At 44.9% G+C, this 24,046-nt stretch overlaps 1 protein-coding gene across 2 annotated transcripts; it reads left to right on the plus strand.

Moving 5' to 3' along the window:
- Positions 1-21,557: 21,557 nt before the first annotated feature.
- On the plus strand, positions 21,558-23,681 carry LOC123151595 (uncharacterized). Of its 2 annotated transcripts, XM_044571279.1 has the most exons (4): positions 21,558-21,648; positions 22,587-22,692; positions 22,969-23,281; positions 23,372-23,681. In XM_044571279.1, the coding sequence occupies exons 1-4, from the start codon at positions 21,625-21,627 to the stop codon at positions 23,541-23,543; spliced, it is 615 nt and encodes a 204-aa protein (XP_044427214.1). In that variant the 5' UTR covers positions 21,558-21,624; the 3' UTR covers positions 23,544-23,681. The 2 variants fall into 2 exon arrangements, with proteins under 2 accessions (XP_044427214.1, XP_044427213.1); XM_044571278.1 differs by lacking the exons at positions 21,558-21,648; positions 22,587-22,692 and having other exon boundaries at positions 22,705-23,281.
- The last annotated feature ends 365 nt before the right edge of the window (positions 23,682-24,046 follow it).

Below are 24,046 nucleotides of genomic sequence, written 5' to 3' on the forward strand. Positions count from 1 at the left end.
AAGGTATAAGAAGCTTCCTTGGTCACGCCGGTTTTTATAGTAGGTTCATTAAGGACTTCTCAAAAATTTCTCGGCCTCTGACTAACCTATTACAAAAAGATATTCCTTTTGTCTTTGATGATGATTGTGTAGAAGCATTTTAAATACTTAAGAAAGCCCTAATTTCTGCACCTATTGTTCAGCCACCTGATTGGAATTTACCCTTTGAAATTATGTGTGATGCTAGTGATTATGTTGTAGGTGCTGTTCTAGGGCAAAGAGTTGATAAGAAATTAAATGTTATTCAATATGCTAGTAAAACTCTAGACAATGCCTAGAGAAATTATGCTACCACTGAAAAGGAATTCTTAGCAGTTGTATTTGCTTGTGATAAGTTCAGACCTTATATTGTTGATTCTAAAGTAACTATTCACACTGATCATGCTGCTATTAAATACCTTATGGAAAAGAAAGATGCTAAACTTAGACTTATTAGATGGGTTCTACTGCTACAAGAATTTGATTTGCATATTATTGATAGAAAGGGAGCTGAGAACCCCGTTGCAGACAACTTGTCTAGGTTAGAAAATGTTCTTGATGACCCACTACCAATTGATGATAGCTTTCCTGATGAACAATTAAATGTCATAAATGCTTCTTGAACTGCTCCATGGTATGCTGATTATGCTAATTATATTGTTGCTAAATTTATACCACCTAGTTACACATACCAGCAAAAGAAAAAGTTCTTCTATAATTTGAGACATTACTTTTGGGATGACCCACATCTTTATAAAGAAGGAGTAGATTGTATTATTATACGTTGTGTACCTGAGCATGAACAGGAACAAATCCTACGCAAGTGTCACTCCGAGGCTTATGGAGGACACCATGCTGGAGATAGAACTGCACATAAGGTATTAAAATCCGGGTTTTATTGGCCCACTCTCTTCAAGGATGCCCATAAGTTTGTCTTGTCTTGTGATGAATGTCAAAGAATTGGTGATATTATTAGACGTCAAGAAATGCCTATGAATTATTCACTTATTATTGAACCATTTGATGTTTGGGGCTTTAACTATATGAGACCTTTTCCTTCCTCTAACGGGTATACTCATATTTTAGTTGTTGTTGATTACGTTACTAAGTGGGTAGAAGCTATTCCAACTAGTAGTGCTGATCATAACACCTCTATTAAGATGCTTAAAGAAGTTATTTTTCCGAGGTTTGGAGTCCCTAGATATTTAATTACTGATGGTGGTTCACATTTTATTCATGGTGCTTTTCGTAAAATGCTTGCTAAGTATGATGTTAATAATATAATTGCATCTCCTTATCACCCACTGTCTAGTGGTCAAGTAGAATTGAGTAACTGAGAGCTCAAATTAATTTTGCAAAAGTCTGTTAATAGATCTAGAAAGAATTGGTCCAAGAAACTTGATGATGCATTATGGGCTTATAGAACTGCATATAAAAATCCTATGGGTATGTCTCCGTATAAAATGGTTTATGGTAAAGCATGTCACTTACCTCTTGAATTAGAACATAAGGCATATTGGGATATTAAAGAACACAACTATGACATCAAACTTGCTGATGAGAAGAGGCTTTTTGACATTAGCTCACTTGATGATTGGAGAACCCAGGCTTATGAAAATGCCAAGCCGTTTAAAGAAAAAGTTAAAAGATGGCATGATAAAAGGATACAAAAGCGTGAGTTCAATGTAGGTGATTATGTATTGCTATACAACTCTCGTTTAAGATTTTTTGCAGGCAAACTTCTCTCTAAATGGGAAGGTCCTTACGTTATCGAGGAGGTCTATTGTCACAGCCCTAGCTCAGCCCCTGTTGCCTTTGCTTGTTCCTCATGTCATCATGTTTACAATTTAAATAAACTTGAAATGGGGATTGATCAAACCCTAGCACCTAAAAGAAATCAAATAGGTTCAAATAAAATCTTTTTCAAAGAACCCAAAATGCCTTTGAAAATGATCATTATTTTTGTTAAAGGTGAAAACCTCTGCCATAAATGATGCAAATATTTTCAAGCCATTCTGGATATTTGAATTAATTCATAAAGTATTTGAATTGGGGCATTTAATTGCTATACATATTATTAAATGCTCCACAATTCTGAAAATAGCTAAGGGCCTCTTAGAAAATTCAGTTATTGCCCATAATTAATTTCAGAATTTATAGAAATGATTTGGTGTTTTTACTAAATCAAAAACAAATTGCAAAAGTAGAAAACAGAAAAAATGGAAAGGCAGAAGACTTACCAGGTCCTTACCTGGCGCCCACCAACCGGCCCAGCACCCTAGCAGGCCGGCCCAGCCCAGCAGGCCCAGGTGCCAGTCGTCCCCAACCTCCTGCCAGTGGGCAGGAGGGCGCGTGCTGTCGCGCGCTGGCCACGCGCCGGGCCACCTCCTGCTTCCCACCGCTTCCTCGATGCCCTGGGGGCGCCACGCAGACCCTTGGACCCCCTCGTCCGCTCCCCTCTCTCCCTGCCTCGTCTCTCTCCCTCTCTCTCTCGAACCCGAGCGCAGCCGTCACCGCTGACTAGCACCGCCGTGGCCACAGCCATTGCCTCGCCTCGCCAACACGCTCAGAGGCTCCGCCTGGTCCCCCTCTTCCTCCTCGCCATGCCACGCAAGGCGAGGATCACCATTGGTCCCGGTTCGTCTGGACCTTTTGGTCCCGGTTGGTGGACCGAACCGGGACCAATGGGCCTCGCTCCTGGCCCACCACCATTGGTCCCGGTTGGTGGCTTAAACCGGGACCAAAGGCTTCCCTTTAGTCCCGGTTCATGTCATCAACCGGGACCAATGAGGTGCCTATATATACGCGCAAGAGCAGAGCACAGTGCTCTGTTTTTTCTGGCCGAGGGGGAGAGGGCTTTGTGGTGCTCTAGCTCACCTCCTATGCACATGAGGTGTTCGATGGAATGCCCGAGCCACACTACTTAAGCTTTCTCCTCTCGAAGCTCGACCTCCAAGCTCCATTTTCCTCGAGATTTGTCTACATTTAGCGGTCCGTTACGCCCCGTCCCTGTCTTCACCGCCGTCGATCACCCGCGCCGATCTCATCACCGACACCACCATGGTGAGCGTATTGTTCTTATCTTCTTTCTGAAAGGAAAAATATTCTTACTTGTATGTTTAGATAGATACTTGTATCATTTTCTTACATTTATTATTGCATCTTATATAGTGCGATGGTTTTGGTATCCGCCCCCGTCGGCCCTCGTCCTGTCTATGATTCGGATTTGGTATGTATATTATCTTTATAACTATTGGTTCATTTATTGTTTATGAAAATTATGCCGACCAACGTGACATAGATTTTATTTATCTAGGATGTATGTGAATCGGAAATGCCAAGCGACCCTATTGTCGATAGGTTAAATTTAGTTGAAGAAGAAAACAATTTGTTGAAGGAAAAAATAAAAAAAATTGAGGAGGAGAAGATGATATTGGAGTTGCATGTTGCGGATGTCGTCGATGATCACAAGATCAAGATGGATGCAATGCGCTTGAAGATTAGAAAGATTAGAAAATATGCCATTCATACCGAGGCTTGGTATCATTATGTCGTTGGATCAATTGTTACCTTGGTTGCGATTATGATCGCATTTGTTTTCGCATTGAAATGTTTTACATAGTTTCAATGTATGGTTTAATTAATTAGATGCTCTTGAGAGCTATATGTTGTTAGATGAGAACTATGTATGCACTTTGGTTTTAATGTGATGATGAACTTCTATTAATTTGGACACTTAATTATATATAATGCACGCAGATGAACCGGCAATGGATGTACGGTGACAGACACACCCGCGAATACATTAAGGGCGTGCATGAGTTTCTCGATGCGGCTGAGGCAAACAAGCAGAATGGTTTTATGTGTTGTCCATGCACTGAATGTGGGAATACGAGGTCTTACTCTAACCGGAAAATCCTTCACTCCCACCTGCTTTACAAGGGTTTCATGCCACACTATAATGTTTGGACGAGGCACGGAGAAATAGGGGTTATGATGGAAGACGGCGAAGAAGAAGAGTATGATGACAACTATGTGCCCCCTGAATACGGTGATGCTGCAACGGGGGGAGCTGGTGAAGATCAAGAGGAACCAGACGATGTGCCCAATGATGCTGCCACGGGTGAAGCTGCTGAAGATCAAGAGGAACCAGACGATGTGCCCGATGATGATGATCTCCGCCTGGTCATTGTCGATGCAAGGACGCAATGCATTAGTCAAAAGGAGAAGCTGAAGTTCGATCGCATGTTAGAGGATCACAAAAAAGGGTTATACCCCAATTACGAAGATGGCAACACAAAGCTCGGTACCATACTGGAATTGCTGCAGTGGAAGGCAGAGAATGTTGTGGCTGACAAAGGATTTGAGAAGCTACTGAAAATATTGAAGAAGAAGCTTCCAAAGGATAACGAATTGCCCGACAGTACATACGCAGCAAAGAAGGTCGTATGCCCTCTAGGATTGGAGGTGGAGAAGATACATGCATGCCCTAATGACTGCATCCTCTACCGCGGTGCATACAAGGATCTGAACGCATGCCCGGTATGCGGTGCATTGCGGTATAAGATCAGACGAGATGACCGTGGTGATGTTGACGGCGAGCCCCTCAGGAAGAGGGTTCCTGCGAAGGTGATGTGGTATGGTCCTATAATACCATGGTTGAAACGTCTGTTCAGAAACGAAGAGCATGCCAAGTTGATGCGATGGCACAGTGAGAACCGAAAGAAAGATGGGAAGTTGAGAGCACCCGCTGACGGGTCGCAGTGGAGAAAAATCGAGAGAAAGTACTGGGATGAATTTGCAAAGGACCCAAGGAATGCATGGTTTGCTTTAAGCGCGGATGGCATTAATCCTTTCGGGGAGCAGAGCAGCAATCACAACACCTGGCCCATGACTCTATGTATGTATAACCTTCCTCCTTGGATGTGCATGAAGCGGAAGTTCATTATGATGCCAGTTCTCATCCAAGGCCCTAAGCAACCCAGCAACGAAATTGATGTGTACCTAAGGCCATTAGTTGAAGAACTTTTACAGCTGTGGAATGGAAACGGTGTACGTACGTGGGATGAGCACAGACAGGAGGAATTTAACCTTAAGGCGTTGTTGTTCGTGACCATCAACGATTGGCCCGCTCTCAGTAACCTTTCAGGACAGACAAACAAAGGATACCACGCATGCACGCACTGTTTAGATGACACTGAAAGTATATACCTGGACAAATGCAGGAAGAATGTATACATGGGCCATCGTCGATTTCTTCCGACCAACCATCAATGTCGAAAGAAAGGCAAGCATTTCAAAGGCGAGGCAGATCACCGGAAGAAGCCCGCCATGCGCACAGGTGATCACGTGCTTGCTATGGCCAATGATTTACACTACGTAATCTTTGGAAAGGGTCCCGGTGGACTAGCTGTTCTGAATGACGCTGAGGGACATGCACCCATGTGGAAGAAGAAATCTATATTTTGGGACCTACCCTACTGGAAAGACCTAGAGGTCCGCTCCTCAATCGACGTGATGCACGTGACGAAGAACCTTTGCGTGAACCTGCTAGGCTTCTTGGGCGTGTATGGGAAGACAAAAGATACACCTGAGGCACGAGAGGACCTGCAACGTTTGCACGAAAAAGATGGCATGCCTCCGAAGCAGTATAAAGGTCCTGCCAGCTACGCTCTTACGAAAGAAGAGAAAGAAATCTTCTTTGAATGCCTGCTCAGTATGAAGGTCACGACTGGCTTCTCGTCGAATATAAAGGGAATAATAAATATGCCAGAGAAAAAGTTTCAAAACCTAAAGTCTCATGACTGCCACGTGATTATGACGCAACTGCTTCCGGTTGCATTGAGGGGGCTTCTACCGGAAAACGTTCGATTAGCCATTGTGAAGCTATGTGCATTCCTCAATGCAATCTCTCAGAAGGTGATCGATCCAGAAATCGTACCAAGGCTAAGGAGTGATGTGGCGCAATGTCTTGTCAGTTTCGAGCTGGTGTTCCCACCATCCTTCTTCAATATCATGACGCACGTCCTAGTTCATCTAGTCGACGAGATTGACATCCTGGGGCCCGTATTTCTACACAATATGTTCCCCTTTGAGAGGTTCATGGGTGTCCTAAAGAAATATGTCCGTAACCGCGCTAGGCCAGAAGGAAGCATCTCCATGGGCCATCAAACAGAGGATGTTATCGGGTTTTGTGTTGACTTCATTCCTGGCCTTAACAAGATAGGTCTCCCTAAATCGCGGTATGAGGGGAGACTGACTGGAAAAGACACTCTTGGAAGAGACTCAATAATATGCAGGGACGGATATTCTTGGTCTCAAGCACACTACACAGTTCTACAGAACTCTACCTTGGTGACCCCGTATGTCGATGAACACAAGAACAGTCTGCGCTCCAAACACCCGGAGCAGTGCGACGACTGGATTACATGTGAACACATCAGGACTTTCAGCAGTTGGTTGGAAACACGTCTCAGAGGTGACAACACTGTTTGTGATGAGTTGTACTTGTTGTCCAGGGGACCATCTTTGACTGTATTAACTTACAAAGGATACGAGATAAATGGGAATACATTTTACACGATCGCCCAAGATCAAAAGAGCACCAACCAAAACAGCGGTGTCCGCTTTGATGCAGCAACCGAGAGCGGAAAGGACACATATTATGGTTACATAGTGCACATATGGGAACTTGACTACGGACCTGATTTTAAGGTCCCTTTGTTTAAGTGCAAATGGGTCAATCTGTTAGGCGGCGTGGTACAGGTAGACCCACAGTACGGAATGACAACAGTGGATCTGAAAAATCTTGGGTACACTGACGAACCGTTCGTCCTAGCCAATGATGTGGCACAGGTTATCTATGTGAAGGACATGTCTGCCAAACCAAGAAAAAGAAAAGATAAGAAAGCGAATACATCATACGATGAGCCAAAGCGCCACATAGTTCTTTCAGGAAAAAGGGACATCCTGGGAGTGGACGGCAAGACAGACATGTCTGAAGATTATGAAAAGTTTCATGAAATTCCTCCCTTCAATGTCAAGGCTGACCCAAGCATCCTGATAAACAATGAAGATTATCCATGGTTACGGCGCAATAAGCAAATGACACAAGCGAAGAAAAAGTGAAGACTTTCTCCCGCAACTATTATGATGATACCATGCCAAATTTGTAACAGACGAACATGCTACCATTATCCGTTTTGTACATGCACATGCTATGTGGGTGAAATTATGATACCATCCCAACTTTCAACTTTTTCAGAGTTCATTTGAAATGCTTTCATGTCTTATGGTTCGAAACTTTGATACTTCGAAAGTGATTGTCCATTTTGTACAGGAAGTGCATCAAGTTTTTGTCGTAACCCTCTCTACTTTTTGGAACATGCTATGTGGGTGAAATGATGATACCATGCCAACTTTCAACCTTTTCAGAGTTCATTTTGAAATGCTTTCCAATTTCAGAGTCATTTAGCTCAAAGAATGAATTAATAGCAAACAGAATGAACTACAAAACTTTTATAAAAATAAAAACAATCAATTAAAATATTATGTTATGATCAACTAAAATAAAACTATAATATTCTTCAATAGCAAAAAGAATATAATTTTTGTGACCTAAAATCAAACCAGTGATTCACACAAATTTTTAAAAATTAAAATTTAAACTATTCAAAATTTAAAACTAATGGCACTAACAGAAAGTTTATAATTTTTGTGACCTAAAAGCAAAAAGAAATCACTAAAAAACTGTAAGTATTTAGTTGTAAGTAGAAATAAAAAATAAATAGAAAAAAAATTCTATTTTTATAGTAAAGTTATTCATAAACTAGTGATTCACACAAATTTTTAAAAATTCAAATTTAAACTATTCAAAATTTAAAACTAATGGCACTAACAGAAAGTTTATAATTTTTGTGACCTAAAATCAAAAAGAAATCACTAAAAAACTATAAGTATTTAGTTGTAAGTATAAATAAAAAATAAATAGAAAAAAATGCCTCCTACTGGGCCTCCACGGCCTGAATATGACTAGAAACCCTACATGGGCCAAGATTCAGGCCCGCAGAAGGCCCAATAGGCCCACAGGCAGTAGCAAGTTTAGGCCCGAAAGCCTGCATTAGAGAGGAGCTCGAATGGGGAGGCACACCAGCGCTTATAAACCAGTGCCGGCGCCCTTTAGCTAGTGATGTGGGACTAAACTTTTGGGCGCGGGGCAGCACAAGGCCATTGGTCCTGGTTGGTGGCACCAACCTGGACTAAAGGGGGCATTGGTCACGGTTCGTGGCCCCAACCGTGACCATTGCCCCCCTTTAGTCCCGGTTGGTGCCACCAGCAGGGTCATCTAGGGGTCGAGGGTTCCAGGGTCGTCGATGGATCGAGGGGTCGAGGATCGCCGAGGGGTCGAGAGAGGTTTCCTAGTGTCAAAGTATTGAAGAAATCCATGCCTTCATCATTAGCCGGAAGTAACCAGGGCATGTTGGTACGAAGTTCTGCAAAGTTGTTCTAGAATGGAGTCCCGGATAGAATAATCCGCCTTTTGGTACGAATTCGGCAAAGGCCTTCCAAATAGCGATATTCGGAAGGCTCTTGCTGAACTTTGTACCAAAAAGCGAATTATCCTATCTGGGACTCCGTTCCAGAACAACTTTGAAGAGCTTCGTACCATCATGCACATGTTACTTTCGCCTAATGATGAAGACATGGTTTTGTTGAATCCTTTGACACTAGGCAACCTCCCGACACCTCGGCGATCCTCTCGAACATGAGAGGAAGAAGAGGGTCATCTAGGGGTCGAGGGTTCGAGGGTTCTTCTCCTCTATTCTTTCTTCTCCTCTTTTTTTTCTTCTTCTTCCTCTTTTTTTTATCGGGAACGAGGGTCGTCGAGGGACATAGATGTAGTGTCATCGTTGTCGATATATACCCCCTCCCGATAGCTTACTATGATTAGGTAGCTAGTTCTACGTTTGGCACTAATATATCCATCTGTCATGTTTGAATAATAATTGCCATGTTGTAAATATTTGTAGAAACTATGGACACCGCCCTAGACGAAGCAACAAAAGAAGCGTTGTTGAGGGACATAATCGCAGAAGGAAGTGATGCCATCTCGTTGTTTCTCAACGAAACCGATGGTCTGGAAGGAGAGGGTGAACAAGATGGCTACGGTGACCTAATGCCGGTGCAAGAAGAAGAACATGAGGACGGCTCCGGTGACCCAATGCCGTTGCAAGAAGGAGACCGTGATGACGGCTCCGGTGACCGAACCGAGTCCGGCCAGGTATATATATTAGTTAAGCCTATGCTGACTAGCTGATTGATGCATTCATTGTTTTGGTATGTACACATATTAATTAAGTCTTTGTTCTTTTTTCTAGCCCTCCGGATCGAGCACAACTTCGGTAAAGAGACGAGGCCCGAAGAAAAAGTTGAGCTCGGATGAAAAGTTTGAGATCATAGCAATCGCGCCCGACGGCCAACCTATTGAACCCCTCCGGACAAAGAGCGCATTTGTTGCTCAGTGTGGGGTTCTAGTTAGGGACAAGATCCCGATAAGCATCCAGCAATGGTTTAAGCCGACTACAGAAGACCCTGAGGTCTCTTATGGCAATGATATGCAGAAAAATGATCTTTGGACTGAGCTGAAGTCAAATTTCACCCTACCGCCTGAGGATAATCCAGAGAACCCAGTTAAAGAGAAATTAATCAAGTCTTTTGCTCTGAAGAGGATGGCAGAACTATTCAGGAGGTGGAAGAAAGAGTTGAATAAGTTTGTCGAAAATAATGAGACACCAGAATTCAAGGGCAGATATGAGAAGATCAGAGATCACTGGCCCGCATTTGTGGCCCACAAGACATCGGAAAAGAGTCAGAAGATGTCGGCGACAAACAAGCAAAATGCTGCGAAGAAGAAGCTTCACCATCGCACGGGGTCAGGTGGCTACCTTGTAGCCCGGCCTAAGTGGTCCAAGACTGAGAATGATCTGGTTCATAAAGGGATCGAACCAGAGACAATTAACTAGCCAGAACGTTGCCGGACTTGGTTCTTCGGGGCTGGCGGAACCCTGGACCCTGTAACAGGGAAGTGCATTTGGACGAACGATCAAATGGACATACCAGTCAGTAAGCTTAAGCAGTATATCGAAGTAGCGCAGGAAGGGACGTTCTTTCCAGACAGAGAGAACGACGAGCTCACAATGGCCCTCGGGAATCCTGAGCACCCTGGACGGACACGAGGCACGCCAGGCTCCATTCCGTGGAAGGTTGGGTTTCCGGACGCAGGCGGTTACAAATCCCATGAGAGGAGGAAAAAAGTGCAGCAGACCCAAATGCAGGCGCTGCAAGCAAGGGTAGACGCGATAGAGGAACGAGAAGCAAATCGCAGCAAACGTACTGCCGAAGCCTCCCCCGAAGCTACCCCGCCATCTCAGCGCAGAAGCAGCGTGGCTTCCACCGAGCTGCTTCAGCCGGAGCATGCCTTGACGGCTCCTGCCAGCTATCCCGTGGATGCTATAACGGAGTATCAAAATTGCCACCTTATGACGCAATGGATGAATTTGAAGGTCAAGGCGGCTGTTGGCTCTGTTTATCCTACTGAACCCGGCGCAACTTTTCACTGCCGGCCGATTCCAGAAGGATATGTTAGGGTAATGGTGGATGAGATAACAGAGGGATTTGAGGACCTCCAGCTTAACCACCCTACCGGTGAAGGGGAGACTTGGCTGGGGTCTGCTCTGAAGACTCCATGCCTATGGCGGAAGGAGCTCATCAACCTTTCGAACTGGACGCCACCGCCTCCTCCTCCTCCTCCGGCGAGTCAGGGCACTCCGCCTCCACCGCCTCCTCCTCCGGCGAGTGACGATCAGGGCCCTCGGCCGGCTCCTTCTCCGGCGCGTGGCGGCACTCCGCCTCCTACTCCGCCTGCGCCGACGCGCCCGAGCAGCCAGCCTCCTCCTTCTCCGCCTCGTCAGCAAGCGCGGAAGAGACCTACCGCCGCTCCAGCTGCTCCGGCGCGTCGTAGTCCTTCTCCTCCGCCTCTTAAGCAAGTAAAGAAGACAACCGCTACATCTGCTCGGTCGGCGTCTAGCAGTACAACCAGAGGCGGGAGGACATACAGATTCGGTCCTTCTCTGAAGACTCCAGAGAAGTTACCATATGAGAGGACCCTGGAGGAGAACGCCGAGATCGCGCGAGAAGAAGTGAGGAACTTCTTTGAAGGGGTGAAAGCAAAGAAACATCCACCTCCAGAGGAGAAGGTAGATCGGGTGAAAGTGAAGCGCACTCTGGCTGCCCTGACAAAACCACCGAAGTTTGATCCGCCAAAAGGAAACTATGACCGCATTATTGGAAAGGAATTTGCCGAAGCGGAGCGGTCGGGAAGTACTGTCAGTGATCAAAGGCTGAAAGAACGACGAGCTGGGAAACAAATTGCCCAGCTCGGCGAACAGGCGAAGCAATCGTGCCCCCCGCTCAAGGTGCCTAGCCACAACGTCGCTAATGATCCGAGGATGGTGCCCGGTTATAGCAATCTTGCAGATTACCTGCCCGACGAAGTACATTATGAACCCATGGACGTGCAGATACAAAGATACGAGTACGGGAAGCCTCTCATCAAAGATGAAAGATCTCTATCAACGATGATGCGAAGATTGCATGATTGGTACTTGAAAATCTGCAGAGACTCTGGGGGGAGGAGTACTTTGTATGTGAAAGTTAAAAAGGAGCATGACCTCGTTGGAATTGATCTGTTGTCTGTTCCATTTGAGGAGTTCTATCAGTTTTTCAATCAATTGGCCCTCGATAAAACAACGGTCGCCTGCTACTATCTGTAAGTAGTACTACTTCTGTCATTAAGTTTCTCTATATAGCTTAGCTCTTTCATTGCATGTATTTATGATCATCCTCACTATATTATGCAGATTGAAGATCGCCGAATTGAAGAAAAGACAAGTCGGTGATAGGGTTCATTAACACATATCTCATAGATGCAACTGAGGTTAAACTTCATGCCGCAGCTACCGAGGCCAACTTGCTACGATCGTTCGTAATAAATCAAAACAAAGATATAATACTCTTTCCTTACAACTTCAGGTGAGTGTTACTGTCTTGTGCGTATTCGGTTTCCCTTATATATTAGTCAAGGTTATAGTAATGTAATTGATGAGTTATGCATGTGTGTGCAGTTTCCACTATATTCTCCTAGAGATTAAGCTTGAGCAGGGAGTAGTAACTGTTTTAGACTCTAAACAAAAAGATCCCCAGGACTATGCAGACATGACTCAAATACTCCAGAAGTAAGTTAAATCGATCATTATCCACCATATCAACAACTTTGTTCATTTCCTGATATCAAGTAATTGTTTTCTTTGTCCGACAGGGTTTGGAGAAAATTCACCAAAACAGTTCCGGGACTGCCGAAGGAGCAGGAATTTAGACACCCGAAAGTAAGTACTATAGTAGCATGTTCCGCGCATCTCCTAGTGATTCAAGCACTAGTTTCATCAATACCATTTAGCATTCTTACTTATCAGTTTGATTGACCTCTATTTCTTGTAAAGTGGTTGTGGCAGGAACAAGGGAATGATTTCTGTGGATACTACATCTGCGAGTCCATCCGCCACACGACCTGTGAGCGGGGCGGGTACTCTAACGAACAATATGAAGTACGTAAATAACAACATTCACAATTTTATTTTATTACCATCATTTGTGTTGAGTTTCATTCATTCATATATATATGTATTGACCCCCTTCTTCAAATTAGATGTTTCGGAAGCGGGATGAACTCCTAGCACCATCTTGCATGCGAGCAATTCAAGAGGAATTGGCGGCATTCTTTCTTGACCACGTGATCCCTGAAGACGGAGAATTCTATGTGGACCCTGAGTCCGTATGATTATATTTGTAAGAGATAATTATTGTATATATGTAGCCGGTAGTGTCAGATAGATATACGAGAACTTGTTGTTCGACCAATCTCTCGGAGAAGGAGAGGTGGTCGATATCACTTCTCTCTGTATGCATATATGTTCATGACGATCTTCTGTTTCCTTCGTTTGCTTACTACCTAGCCAGCGTGTCTAGTCCTCTCTATACGTATGTATAGTACGTAGCGTCGACCAAGCACGGACATAAGAGAGGACACTTCTCTCTATTAATTATAGCTAGCTAACACAATATATGAAACACCTAAATTAACCCCCCAAAACCCCCAACCCCCCCCCTTAAAAAAAACAAAAACCCCAGCCACATAAATGCTGACGCGTGGATGCCTATTGGTCCCGGTTGATGCCACCAACCGGGACAAAGGGTCTCCTGACTGGGCTCTGCGCACTGCCCACGTGGAGGGCCTTTAGTCCCGGTTCTGGATTGAACCGGGACTAAAGGGGGGAGGTATTAGTACCGACACTTTAGTCCCGGTTCCGGAACCGGGACTAAAGGCCCTTACGAACCGGGACTATAGGCTCTTTTTCTACCAGTGCATTTGGACGGTTGTGAGAGATTTTTGAGTCCGCCTTGGGGATTCCCTAACTATTACTCCCCCAGTCCCATAATGTAAGAGAATTTTTAACACTAGATTATTGGATGGAGGGAGTATCAAACAAGTTTATATTCAATAATAAAACCTGAGTGTATACAAGATTATTTTGACCTTTAACTTTAACACCGAGCATTTTGCTCCGTAACCTTAATCAAAGTGGTCTGGTTGTTCACACAACACTTTTGTTTTTGTACAAATGACAACCTATGCAATCAAAAAAAGATGTAAGGGCATCTTCAAAGGTGACCCATAGATTTTCTCCCGCATTCGTTCGTGGACAGGGGTACCAGTCCGCGGACACGGATGCCGGAGACCGCCATTCAGTACGAACAAACTTGACAAAATTCATTCAAACCGGGTGGATTTCACTGAAGTTCGGATATAATTTACATAAAAGGTCCATATTTCGACCATTTAACAAAAAACTAGAAAAAATATCCAAAACACTATACCAGACAACCACCTCGTACACATGGCCGCCCTGCCCTGCCACGCCGCTGTCACCCTTTGTGCCGCCTCGTCGTTGTCGTCCCTCCAGCGGCGGAACGCCACCGGAGGGCCACGACAACCTTGTCCGGTGGCTGCCTGCCACTCATGTAGGAGTCACTCCGCCTCCTGCTACGCTGGGTGGAGTGCCACCGCGACCGCTGCCGATGTTGCCTTCGGACCCCAAGTGGTGACTTCGCCGCTACCGGCGTTGGCGGAGCAGTTGCGAAGCACCCATTCCTTGCCTATGTGTGCAAGCTCGCCTTCAAGCAGCGGCGGCGCTTGGCGGCCATCTCCGCACTGGTCACGGAGCGGTCGATTTCCCACACAGCGGTGAGGTCAGGGTCATTGCGGACCCAATCCGATGCCACGTTACTCTTGGCGAACGCGGAGCGGCGACCGGCGTTGTGCCGGTCGTACCTCGCCTGCTGCCTTGTCGCATGTTCCGCCTCAGATACAATGGCCCTCGAGCCCGAGGGACCGCTATAACCACCTCTTCCAAGGTAGTGGAGGAGGTGGACACACGCCTTCTTGATTCTGGGTGGCGGGTCCTCTAAGACGGGGAGGTGGCGACGGCGCGGCGGCGACAAGTGCACGTCCATGCGGCTGTACCGACTAAGTGGCGAGGACGCTGGCTCCTCCTTGACCCAGGGCGATGACGTCTTGTCATTCATGCGGCGTCCGATTTGGGCGCCGCGGTTGTGCTGGGGCAAGGCCGGCTCGTCCTTCATAGGTCGGAGCGGAGACGCCGGCTCACGCTTCACGCAGTGGTGTGGCAAGGACGCCGGCTCCTGCTTGACGTGCACCGGCGATGGTGGCGACGGGCCCTTATGATGGTGCCACCACTCTGTCATTATCTCGATCTAACGGACCACATCTCTATCCGTCAGAGCGGCTTTCTTAAGGTGTCTTGGACTAGGGGGTACTCACCACGCCATCTTCCAATCAGTTAGATTGGGCTGAGGACCCCATGGCCGTATGCTCATGGGCCAGTTCGGACAGCCGATGTATACACAAGGAAGATTCCACAAGACTTGGTGATCAAGACAAGGACTCCTCTCCACCGGCGTATTCGACTAGGACTCCTGTTATCCTAGGCCTCTAGTGCATTATATAAGCCGAGGCCAGGCTAGTCGGTAGATTATTATGACATTAGTCATCATACATGTAGGGTTTAGACCACAACATACGATCTCGAGGTAAATCAACTCTTGTAACCCCTATACTCATCAAAGTCAATCAAGCAGGAAGTAGAGTATTACCTCCATCAAGAGGGCCCGAACCTTGGTAAACATCGTGTCCCCTGTCTCCTGTTACCATCGATCCTTAGACGCACAGTTCGGGGCCCCCTAACCTAGATCTGCCAGTTTTGACACCGACAGCGACGGCGACAAGTGCACGTCCATGCGGCTGTACCGGCTGCGCGGCTAGGACGCTGGATCCTCCTTCACCCAGGGGCGATGACGGCTTGTCATTCATGCAACGTCCGATTTGGGCGACGCGGTTGTGCTGGGGAAGGCCGGCTCGTCCTTCATAGGCCGGAGCGGGGACGCCGGCTCACGCTTCACGCAGTGGCGTGGCGAGGACGCCGGCTCCTGCTTGCCGTGCACCGGCGATGGTGGCGACGGGCCCTTGTGATGGTGCGACCACTCTGTCATTATCTCGATCTAACGGACCACATCTCTATCCGTCAGAGCAGCTTTCTTAAGGAGTCGGGGCGGCTGCTGCTACGGTGCCTGGTCCTGCTCGTCGCCAGACGATATGACGATCTCCTCCTTCGCGTAGGAGCCAACCGTCGTGGATGCCGATGGGTCCGGAGAGTGTGTGTAGCGACGCCAGAACCGTCAGGGGAGGAGCTTGGGCCGAACATGGGGAAGGGGAGGGGGCGGTGCTCGGGGAGGGGGAGTTCGGCTCTGTGCGTCCCTGACCACGGCTTAAATAGCCGCGGCCAAGCCAGGCTAAGGGTGGTCAGCCTGCTTCAATGTGGTGCAGTGGCCGAAGTTGGTTCCTTGGGACGCGGCGTCCACATTGAAACGGCTATGCCCGAAAGGTCGCGTCTGTCAGCGTCGCCCTCCCGTCCGGTCAAATCGCAGCATCAATGTCGGCTGATGCATGCTCTGGGCCAGCATGAATGCGGCGCGGCAAGTGGGCGCTCTTTGAAAAGCGCAGGAGATGTGGCGGGTTTTTTTTGGTAGGCCAGTCAGACGCAGGCTTGGAAGCAGCCGAGACGCCTGCAAAGGCCCCCCACGTTTGTCACCGGTTTGCGGGAGAAAGTACATTCGGACCGTCTTGTGAACCGATACAGACCGGCATTGGATAACACAACACGTTCATTCGTTCAAACCATGCGGTTCGAACGGTTGTGGGCAATTTGAGAGTCGCCGTTGGAGATGCCTTAAAGGATGCTAAGAAAATGTATGGACAAAGATGACAAAAATTATGTGTGTGAGGAGAGAAGGTTAAGTGAGAGCGGTAGAAGATTACGTGTGTGAGGATAGATAAGATGACAAAATTATGTGCGTGATCATACAAGATCTGTACAAGATTAATCAACCGACTGCGTGCCTGCACAGGAGTTGAACTAAAATATCAATTTGTTGGGTGAGCGTCGAACGGGAGCTGTACAAATATTTTGTCTTTCTCACTTGACTATGACTTGGTAGCTAGGTAACTACTCTCTCAATTGAGAAAACCTTCGTCACTTACCATGCCTACATGTATACGTATGCACACACGATTGTTATCAAGAAACATATTTTCTCAGTCATGATAGAAAATAAAGAGATTTTGTCAATCTTTTTCAGTGCCAAAGGTGCTGAGGTAATCAGGATAATTAACCTGCAACGACTTGACGAAGTAATTAAGCTTTGTTAATATATTGAGTTCCGTACATTTGTAGTTAAGTAGATTAATTAAATAAAATGTATTTTGAAATCTGCAGTATTTAGAGCATCTACAACCATAAACACCAAAATCCGGCCACCAAACGCAGGTGGGCGTCTCCGTGGCCAGGCAGCACAAAAATTTGATTCCACAAATATGAACACCATTTGATCGCTGCCTGACGCCCCCCCTAACCCTAGCAGCCACCTCCTCCTAATCTCGTCGCCATCGCCGGATCACCGCTAGACAAAGGTTGGCGGTGGATGACGTTGGTGGCTGGGCCTTCCTCTGTGGTCGCTGTAGGGCGCGGCCATGGCGGATTCTGGTGCAGGTCCCATTGATTTCTGACTACCCAATTTGATTTATTCTTCTCAATTCTCAAGTGATAAACGAAATAAGAAATATTGTACTTCTTTCGATCCTTATTAATTGTCGTCGATTTAGTATAATTATTTTCACAGTTGTAGCATCAGTCTTTGTTTGCATTTGCAAATCTGCAATCTTCATTTCCTCGTGTTTGCTTCCCTGCTTTCACCGTCCAGTGTTGACGTGCCTTGTTTTCTTAAGCATGTTTATTAATATTAATATTGCCGGTAAGAGCCTCGAAGGTTTCGTCACTTTTTGTCTCTGCGTCTTACCACATCGATCGGATCAGCTTTGAACAAGGGCAACCACTACTATATGTGTCAATTCCTTCGTGTCAGGTCACCTCACCTGGGTCGTCTCTCTCTAGCCATGTACCAATCACAGCAAGAACGCCATGTCTACACCTTCGGAACGGGTTACATCGACAACGGCGTGCCCACCCACTACACTCCTGATCCAAGCCCTCCGGCCCAAGCTCCCCCACGCCGGCGTTTGACCCCATGCCGCATCCTGGTGAGAGTCTTCATCGGCGTCTGCACCTTCATAGGCGTCCTCTCCCTCCTCATCTGGCTTATCTACCGTCCTCGGACGATCCAGATGGCCGTGGACTCGGCAACACTCTGGAGCTTCAACCTGAACTCGACGACGAGCCTCCCGCTGCTGTCCTACAACCTCACAGCCGGTGTGTCCATCTCGAACCCGAGCAAACGGGTATCCGTCTACTACGACCGGCTGCAGGTGGAGGGATTCTACCAGGAAGAGCGGTTCGGCCGTGCCGCCTTGCCGCTGTCGTTCCAGGGCGTCCGGCGGACCAACGCGGTGCGAGCCGTGCTCCAGGGGAGCTCCACCGGATACTTCGATAACGCGACGGGAAGTGGAACGGGTGTCTTCCCCGTTGACCTGTGGGTCGTTGGCACCGTGCGGTACAAGTATGGCGACCTGACGACAACGTCCGCGAGTACGCTGTCGGTGAAATGCCCACTTGTGCTGCAGCTGATGGAGGCCTCAACCAGGGTCGAGTGTATTGTGATCAGCTCTTGAATCTACTAGAGCTTTGTATCCTAGCCGATGCAGGTGTTCTGTACTCATCTGTAAGAGCACGCTGTTGGTGAAATGCCCGATTGTGCTGCAGCTGATGGAGGCCTACCAGAGTCGAGTGTATTGTGATCACCTCTTAATTCTACTAGAGCTTTGTATGCTGGCCGATGCAGGTGTTCCGCGCTCATCTGGAAAACGGCAATAGAGGCAAGCACCCGTGGAGTCCTCGACAGGCCCGAGTTGCTCTGAGTTTTTCTTTTTCGGTTTATAATTAGTAGCAAAATCAAAATATAAGAGCGTTAAGATCACTAAAATAGTAATCTAAATGCTCTTATATTTCTTTATGGAGGGAGTATCATCTAGATGAAAATTAACAAAGTGTCATCTAACTCGCGTGCGCTATGTGATTGACCCTTTTTTTTGAGTTATGACTTCCTCTGAATTGGTTAGTCATTTAAATAAAACTTGAAATGGTTTTTGTAGACAGGAATAGAGAGCCAACATAATCTCCCATGCTCTATAGCATCACGCGTGTAGATCTTCGAAACTATGCCCTATGTTGCTATGTCTCAATGATTTTTTATTTTGAGTTCAAACTAGCCACGTGGAATCTAATTTTGAAGCCCTTGTTGATACAAAGCCAATGATGAAACCTATGTGGTAAGCAATACAAACTACTCAAAAAGAAACCGAATAGCAAATCAGTTTAGGCTGCAAAGCTTTTTTTCTTTTCTGGAAAACGCCTTCAATTGAGATAATGTCACCATCATTTGTTTTTGGTTGTGCGCACTTAGCAATTCCACTTCTTCCCTGTATGTGCACCTACCAATGATTTCTTTCGCATGTCAAGCATAGTTTGATATTAACTTCTTTGCATAGAGAAGGAACAATTTTGATTGGATCATGCTATAGTGCTACAATTCTAACATTCGCTCGTTAGATTTTCCGTTTTACATGGAGTGGACTGACTATATAATGACCGTTCAGTTGCTTCCAACCTCTCCTGCTCGAGCTCTAGCGCAACAAGGCACATGAGGCAGAGCCGTGTGTGGTTTTTTGTTGCACCAGGCCGAGGAGAGCTAACGTTACTTTTGCAGGCGCACGAGGCCGAGAAGAGCACTCACGCAAGGGTGGCAGGCCCATTACCGGATTTCATCTCCACTAGTTTGGGAAGGATCTAGAACCTTCCCTGAACCAGTTTTGTTTCTCCCACTTTATTGTTTTTAGTTTTTTCTTTTTATTTTCCTTTTTATTTTTTCCTTTTTATTTCTAATTTTATTTAGTATTTTTTTGATTTACATTTCTTTTTGGCCTTTTTGTTTTTATATTCATTTTTTCGAACAGCTTTCAAATTGATGAACATTTTTTTAAAATCGTGAACATTTCTTAAAATACATTAACTTGTCTTTGAATGGCGAACACTTTTAAAACTCGTGAATATTTTTTAAAATACGCGAATATTCTTTCAACTTTGACAGTTTTTTGAACAGGGGAAAATTGTTTTGAACCGAAGAGCTCTTTTGGTATTTGGAACCAATTTTAAAAATTAAGGAACATTTTTTATTTTGAAAAAAATTCTTGAGCTCATGGATGCTTATTGAATCAGTGAATTTGAATTTCTTTGAACATTTTGTGAAATTCATGAACAATATTAGAAATACATGAACATTTTTTAACATTTTTAACATATTATAGAAATTCATGGACTTTTTAAAAAAATTGTGAACACTTTTTGAATTTATTTACATTTTTTGAATACATGAGCATTTATCATTTTTTTAATGTGGGAACATTTTTCAAAATCACGAACATTTTAGGATTTCCTTGATATTTTTAAAACCTTGCACACTGTTTCTAATTCATGGACATTTTATGATTTGTACACTTTATTTTTCAAAATTCGCAACTTCTTTTGAAATTCGGAACTTTTATGAAAACCTGAATTATTTAACAGAAAAAACATAGGAAAAAGTATTGGCCCGAAGCAGTCAATCATTATCACTTCGGCCAGTTTACATGGGCGAGACGTGAGTCGGGGCGAGGGGCATGCAACGAGGCCATGAAAGACACAGTGACTAGTAGCACACGATTTGACAACCTCCAGTTCTATCCTGATCTAGTAGAGTGCGTGTGTTCTCGTTATTCACATGTCTTGGGCAGCTTATACAAAGTACAAAATCTGTTTTGGTAGATCCAAGAGATCATGATAGTGTGACAAAAGTTACCTGTAATTAGTTGTCATGCATCTACCAAGCTCAAAGATATTCACAATACGTCATATGTGACACGAGTCTGCCTACAAACAATTATTGGCATAAAGTTGAAAAAACTATTGGACAATGTACTCTTGCCTTGATAAGTAATGTGTTCTGGCGAGTGGAACTAAAGTTGGAAGATATAGATGTTGAGTCGGCAAATTTATCCCAGATTATCGAGATTTGATATGGTTCTCTCTCTTCACGCTTTGGCGGCTCTCGGTTCTACTTTTTCCAAGATTCGGTTTTGGTAATAGCATTCCACGTAATTAACCCCCTCCTATCTTTTTCTAAAAAATAATCTCGTCCTCATTCATCCATCAACTCAACACCAACAGGTGGAAAATAGATGCGTAAGTTATTTTACCAATGGCAAAATCATAATTCAGTGGTAGGAAATTTAGAAAAATGCAATCATTGTAGATAATGTGCCTTGTATTAGCACCTAGGGAATACATTCCTTGTATTAGATTTTTTTTTGTAACCCATATAAATCACAACATATATAAATATACACTCTAGGAATTTCTACTGTTGGCCCAAAAAAATGTGCTTGTTCCCCAACAATAGTTATCGACATAGTGGGAAAGGTGGTTACAAATCGAAGCTTTTCGACATTATGAATGTTGAGCCAAAATCCGTCGAGAGGAACTTAAGTTGAGATATGCATATGCAAAGTTTGCAGAAATCCTGATCATCCGGACGAGATGGTGGCCTCTCCTCACACTTTAGCAACTCCAGGTTTTTCCTTTATTGGACTCTATTTCGGTAAATGTGCACCACTATTTCGGTAAATGTGCACCACTCATCAACACAAAATTAACCTTCTCGTAACTTTTTAAATTAACCCCCCTTCCCTGCCTCGCTCCACTGCCGAAACACGACAAAGTGACATCTAAATGTTTTGTGGAAGTTAGGATATTTATCGCGTGACGACTATAAAGGGGGGGGGGGCGCAAGAGGTGCAGATCACCCATTGACAACCTAAATACAAGTAAGGTAACCAAATAACGTAGGTGTGCTCTCAGCGAACTTCCAATGAGAGTCATGTTCGGAGGCGAGGTATTATTCGCTCTAACATCATACTCCATTGAATCTTTGTACAAAGCTAGACTATTTTGGTAATGGCACAATTAAATAAGTTCACATATTTGTTCTCATGCCATTAAACAATTAATTTTGTGAATAAGTGCCCAACCTTAATATATAAATCTATGTAGCTGGCAATGCTCAAGGTCTAGCCGTCAATTTATTGTGTGTTCGAATCGCTCGATGATGTGGTTTGCTTTTTACTACAGGGTATGAGATTTGGTTGGTTCAGAACTAGTTACCCACTTAATAGCAATTGTTAGTGTTATACTATATTAGATGCACCAAGGAACCCTCTTTTAAGTAATTTTAATGTTCGCAAGTGTCGTTATGCAGCTATACTGAATGAAAGAAACACTCAAATTGCGAAAAAATTCCTTTTGAAGTAGAAATAGAGAAGGGTGTGAATATATTTTGTTGGCAGTTTGAGTTAACAAGGGCAAATGAATAGTATGTGCTATTGGACCAGACCGACTGAAAATAGGTCAGTGATTCTAAAGAGGAATATAAGAATACCAGATTCCCATAGAGAAATATACACGGTAGGGAGAACTACATATTGGTTCACCTAAAAAAAGGATTGTGAGGTTTCTCCCAAAAAGGAATGATGGGAATAATTAGTTGAAGATATGTGCAAAACCATACATAAAATGTACTCCACATTTACGTGGTAATTCTAAAATTGCGAGTCAAAACTAGCCATCTTAATCCAGATTAATTTCCTCAAGACATAATTTAGTTGTACTACTACAAAAAATTGAATTCATATTGCATAGCTATGAAAAAGGTAACATAAGTACTCTTCAAAACACCAAATCATGTCTACAAGAATTCTGGAAAATGGCTCTACAGTCGAACGCAAAACCTTTCAATATTGTAATTTCAAACTAATGCATATCTATGTAATGCAGCAATACCACTGGAATTTGAGAGGAAACAGTTCAATCTTCGCTTGTCATGATGTGTATGGAGGAGACGACGCTTGCAACGTATTGGTGTTAACCTTTCTATACCAAGGTACTGCCTAGGATAAATTCTTCTAGAAAAGCAAAATCCTTTGGAAGTTCTGCAATTACATCATGTGCTGCCAGCACTATACTAACCCCTTTGCCCCCCTCCCCATGCACACACGCAAAGAGATTAAAAAGTATTTGCAAATACAACATGCACTCCCAACACTATATAAACCCTGTCCTCCTCCTCCTCCTGCACATAGGGTATTTGAATCCTCTCAAAGACAAACGATCAGGCACCACCTTTGCCACCTGACCGTGCTTGCAATGGAAATTCCAGGGGCATCATCTCGGCGCTCCGTGGCCATGTCGTCAACCTCACTGCTAAAGCGATGCAGTGGCATGGCACAGTCGCGAAAAGGGTGCCGCTATGACCCAGAGAGAGCCGGCATCGGGATTGTCTCGGCTATTATGGAACCAACCGATGCACGCCTACACATCGTCGGGCCTCTCATCCACACCAACGCACGTGAGATCCTAGAGGTTACACTGCCAAACCTTATTTGGAGCAATAGGAGGCCATTCCGAGCAGCCATACTTTCATCTGGTCTATGCCGCAGCTGGATCGGTAGTGGCACCGTCTACATGTACAAGTAAGAAATTTATTGTCAACTCAGCACCTCCCCTTAGCATCCAAGAAAAGTTAATTATATTATATGCATGATTCGCCTTTTTTGTCGCAGAGGTGAGATGGGATTCTGTAAACCGGAGTGTGGCAACGACTATATTGTGGAGCAATTGGAAAAACAGAGATGGAGGCTGAGGTGGTGTCAAAGAGAAAAGGTCCCACCAATGGAGGACGATAAGGAAGGCAATCAGAGCTCCATGTTCTTCACCTGCGCTGGTAGCCTATGATGCACCTACATATATGTTTGAGAGATGTATGGGCTTAGAAGGACTGGAACTTATTTTTCACAACTGTATAACTTGGTGCTTTTGTAAGTAACAGAACACCTGATGGTTAGTAAATAGCAATACACTTTTGACATGGTACGAGCATATCTCTTCATTCACATGAAACGACGCTTGCATACACTCGAGATAGTGATACACCACACATTACATGCTAGCTGTACAACACTTCCAAGCATATTGTCATAACTAGCTCGATGTGAAAGCTACACTGTTTATTACGTTTGCTAACTATGGAACAAAAGTTGTTTGGCTTCGAGACAAGATCTGTTAGCTCGCTCGGATCCAAGGTTGACATGCAAAACATGCATGGTCCAAGCTGTATATTAACACAACTGAAATATGATTGAGTGTAATCCATACGTTAGGCTAAGATTTACCCCTCATTGGAAGGCACCACTGTGTATGCCTTGGCCAAAAGCACTGGCCGGAAGTAATCCATCATG

Source organism: Triticum aestivum, chromosome 7A (genome assembly GCF_018294505.1).
Source record: "Triticum aestivum cultivar Chinese Spring chromosome 7A, IWGSC CS RefSeq v2.1, whole genome shotgun sequence".
Taxonomy (NCBI): Eukaryota; Viridiplantae; Streptophyta; class Magnoliopsida; order Poales; family Poaceae; genus Triticum; species Triticum aestivum.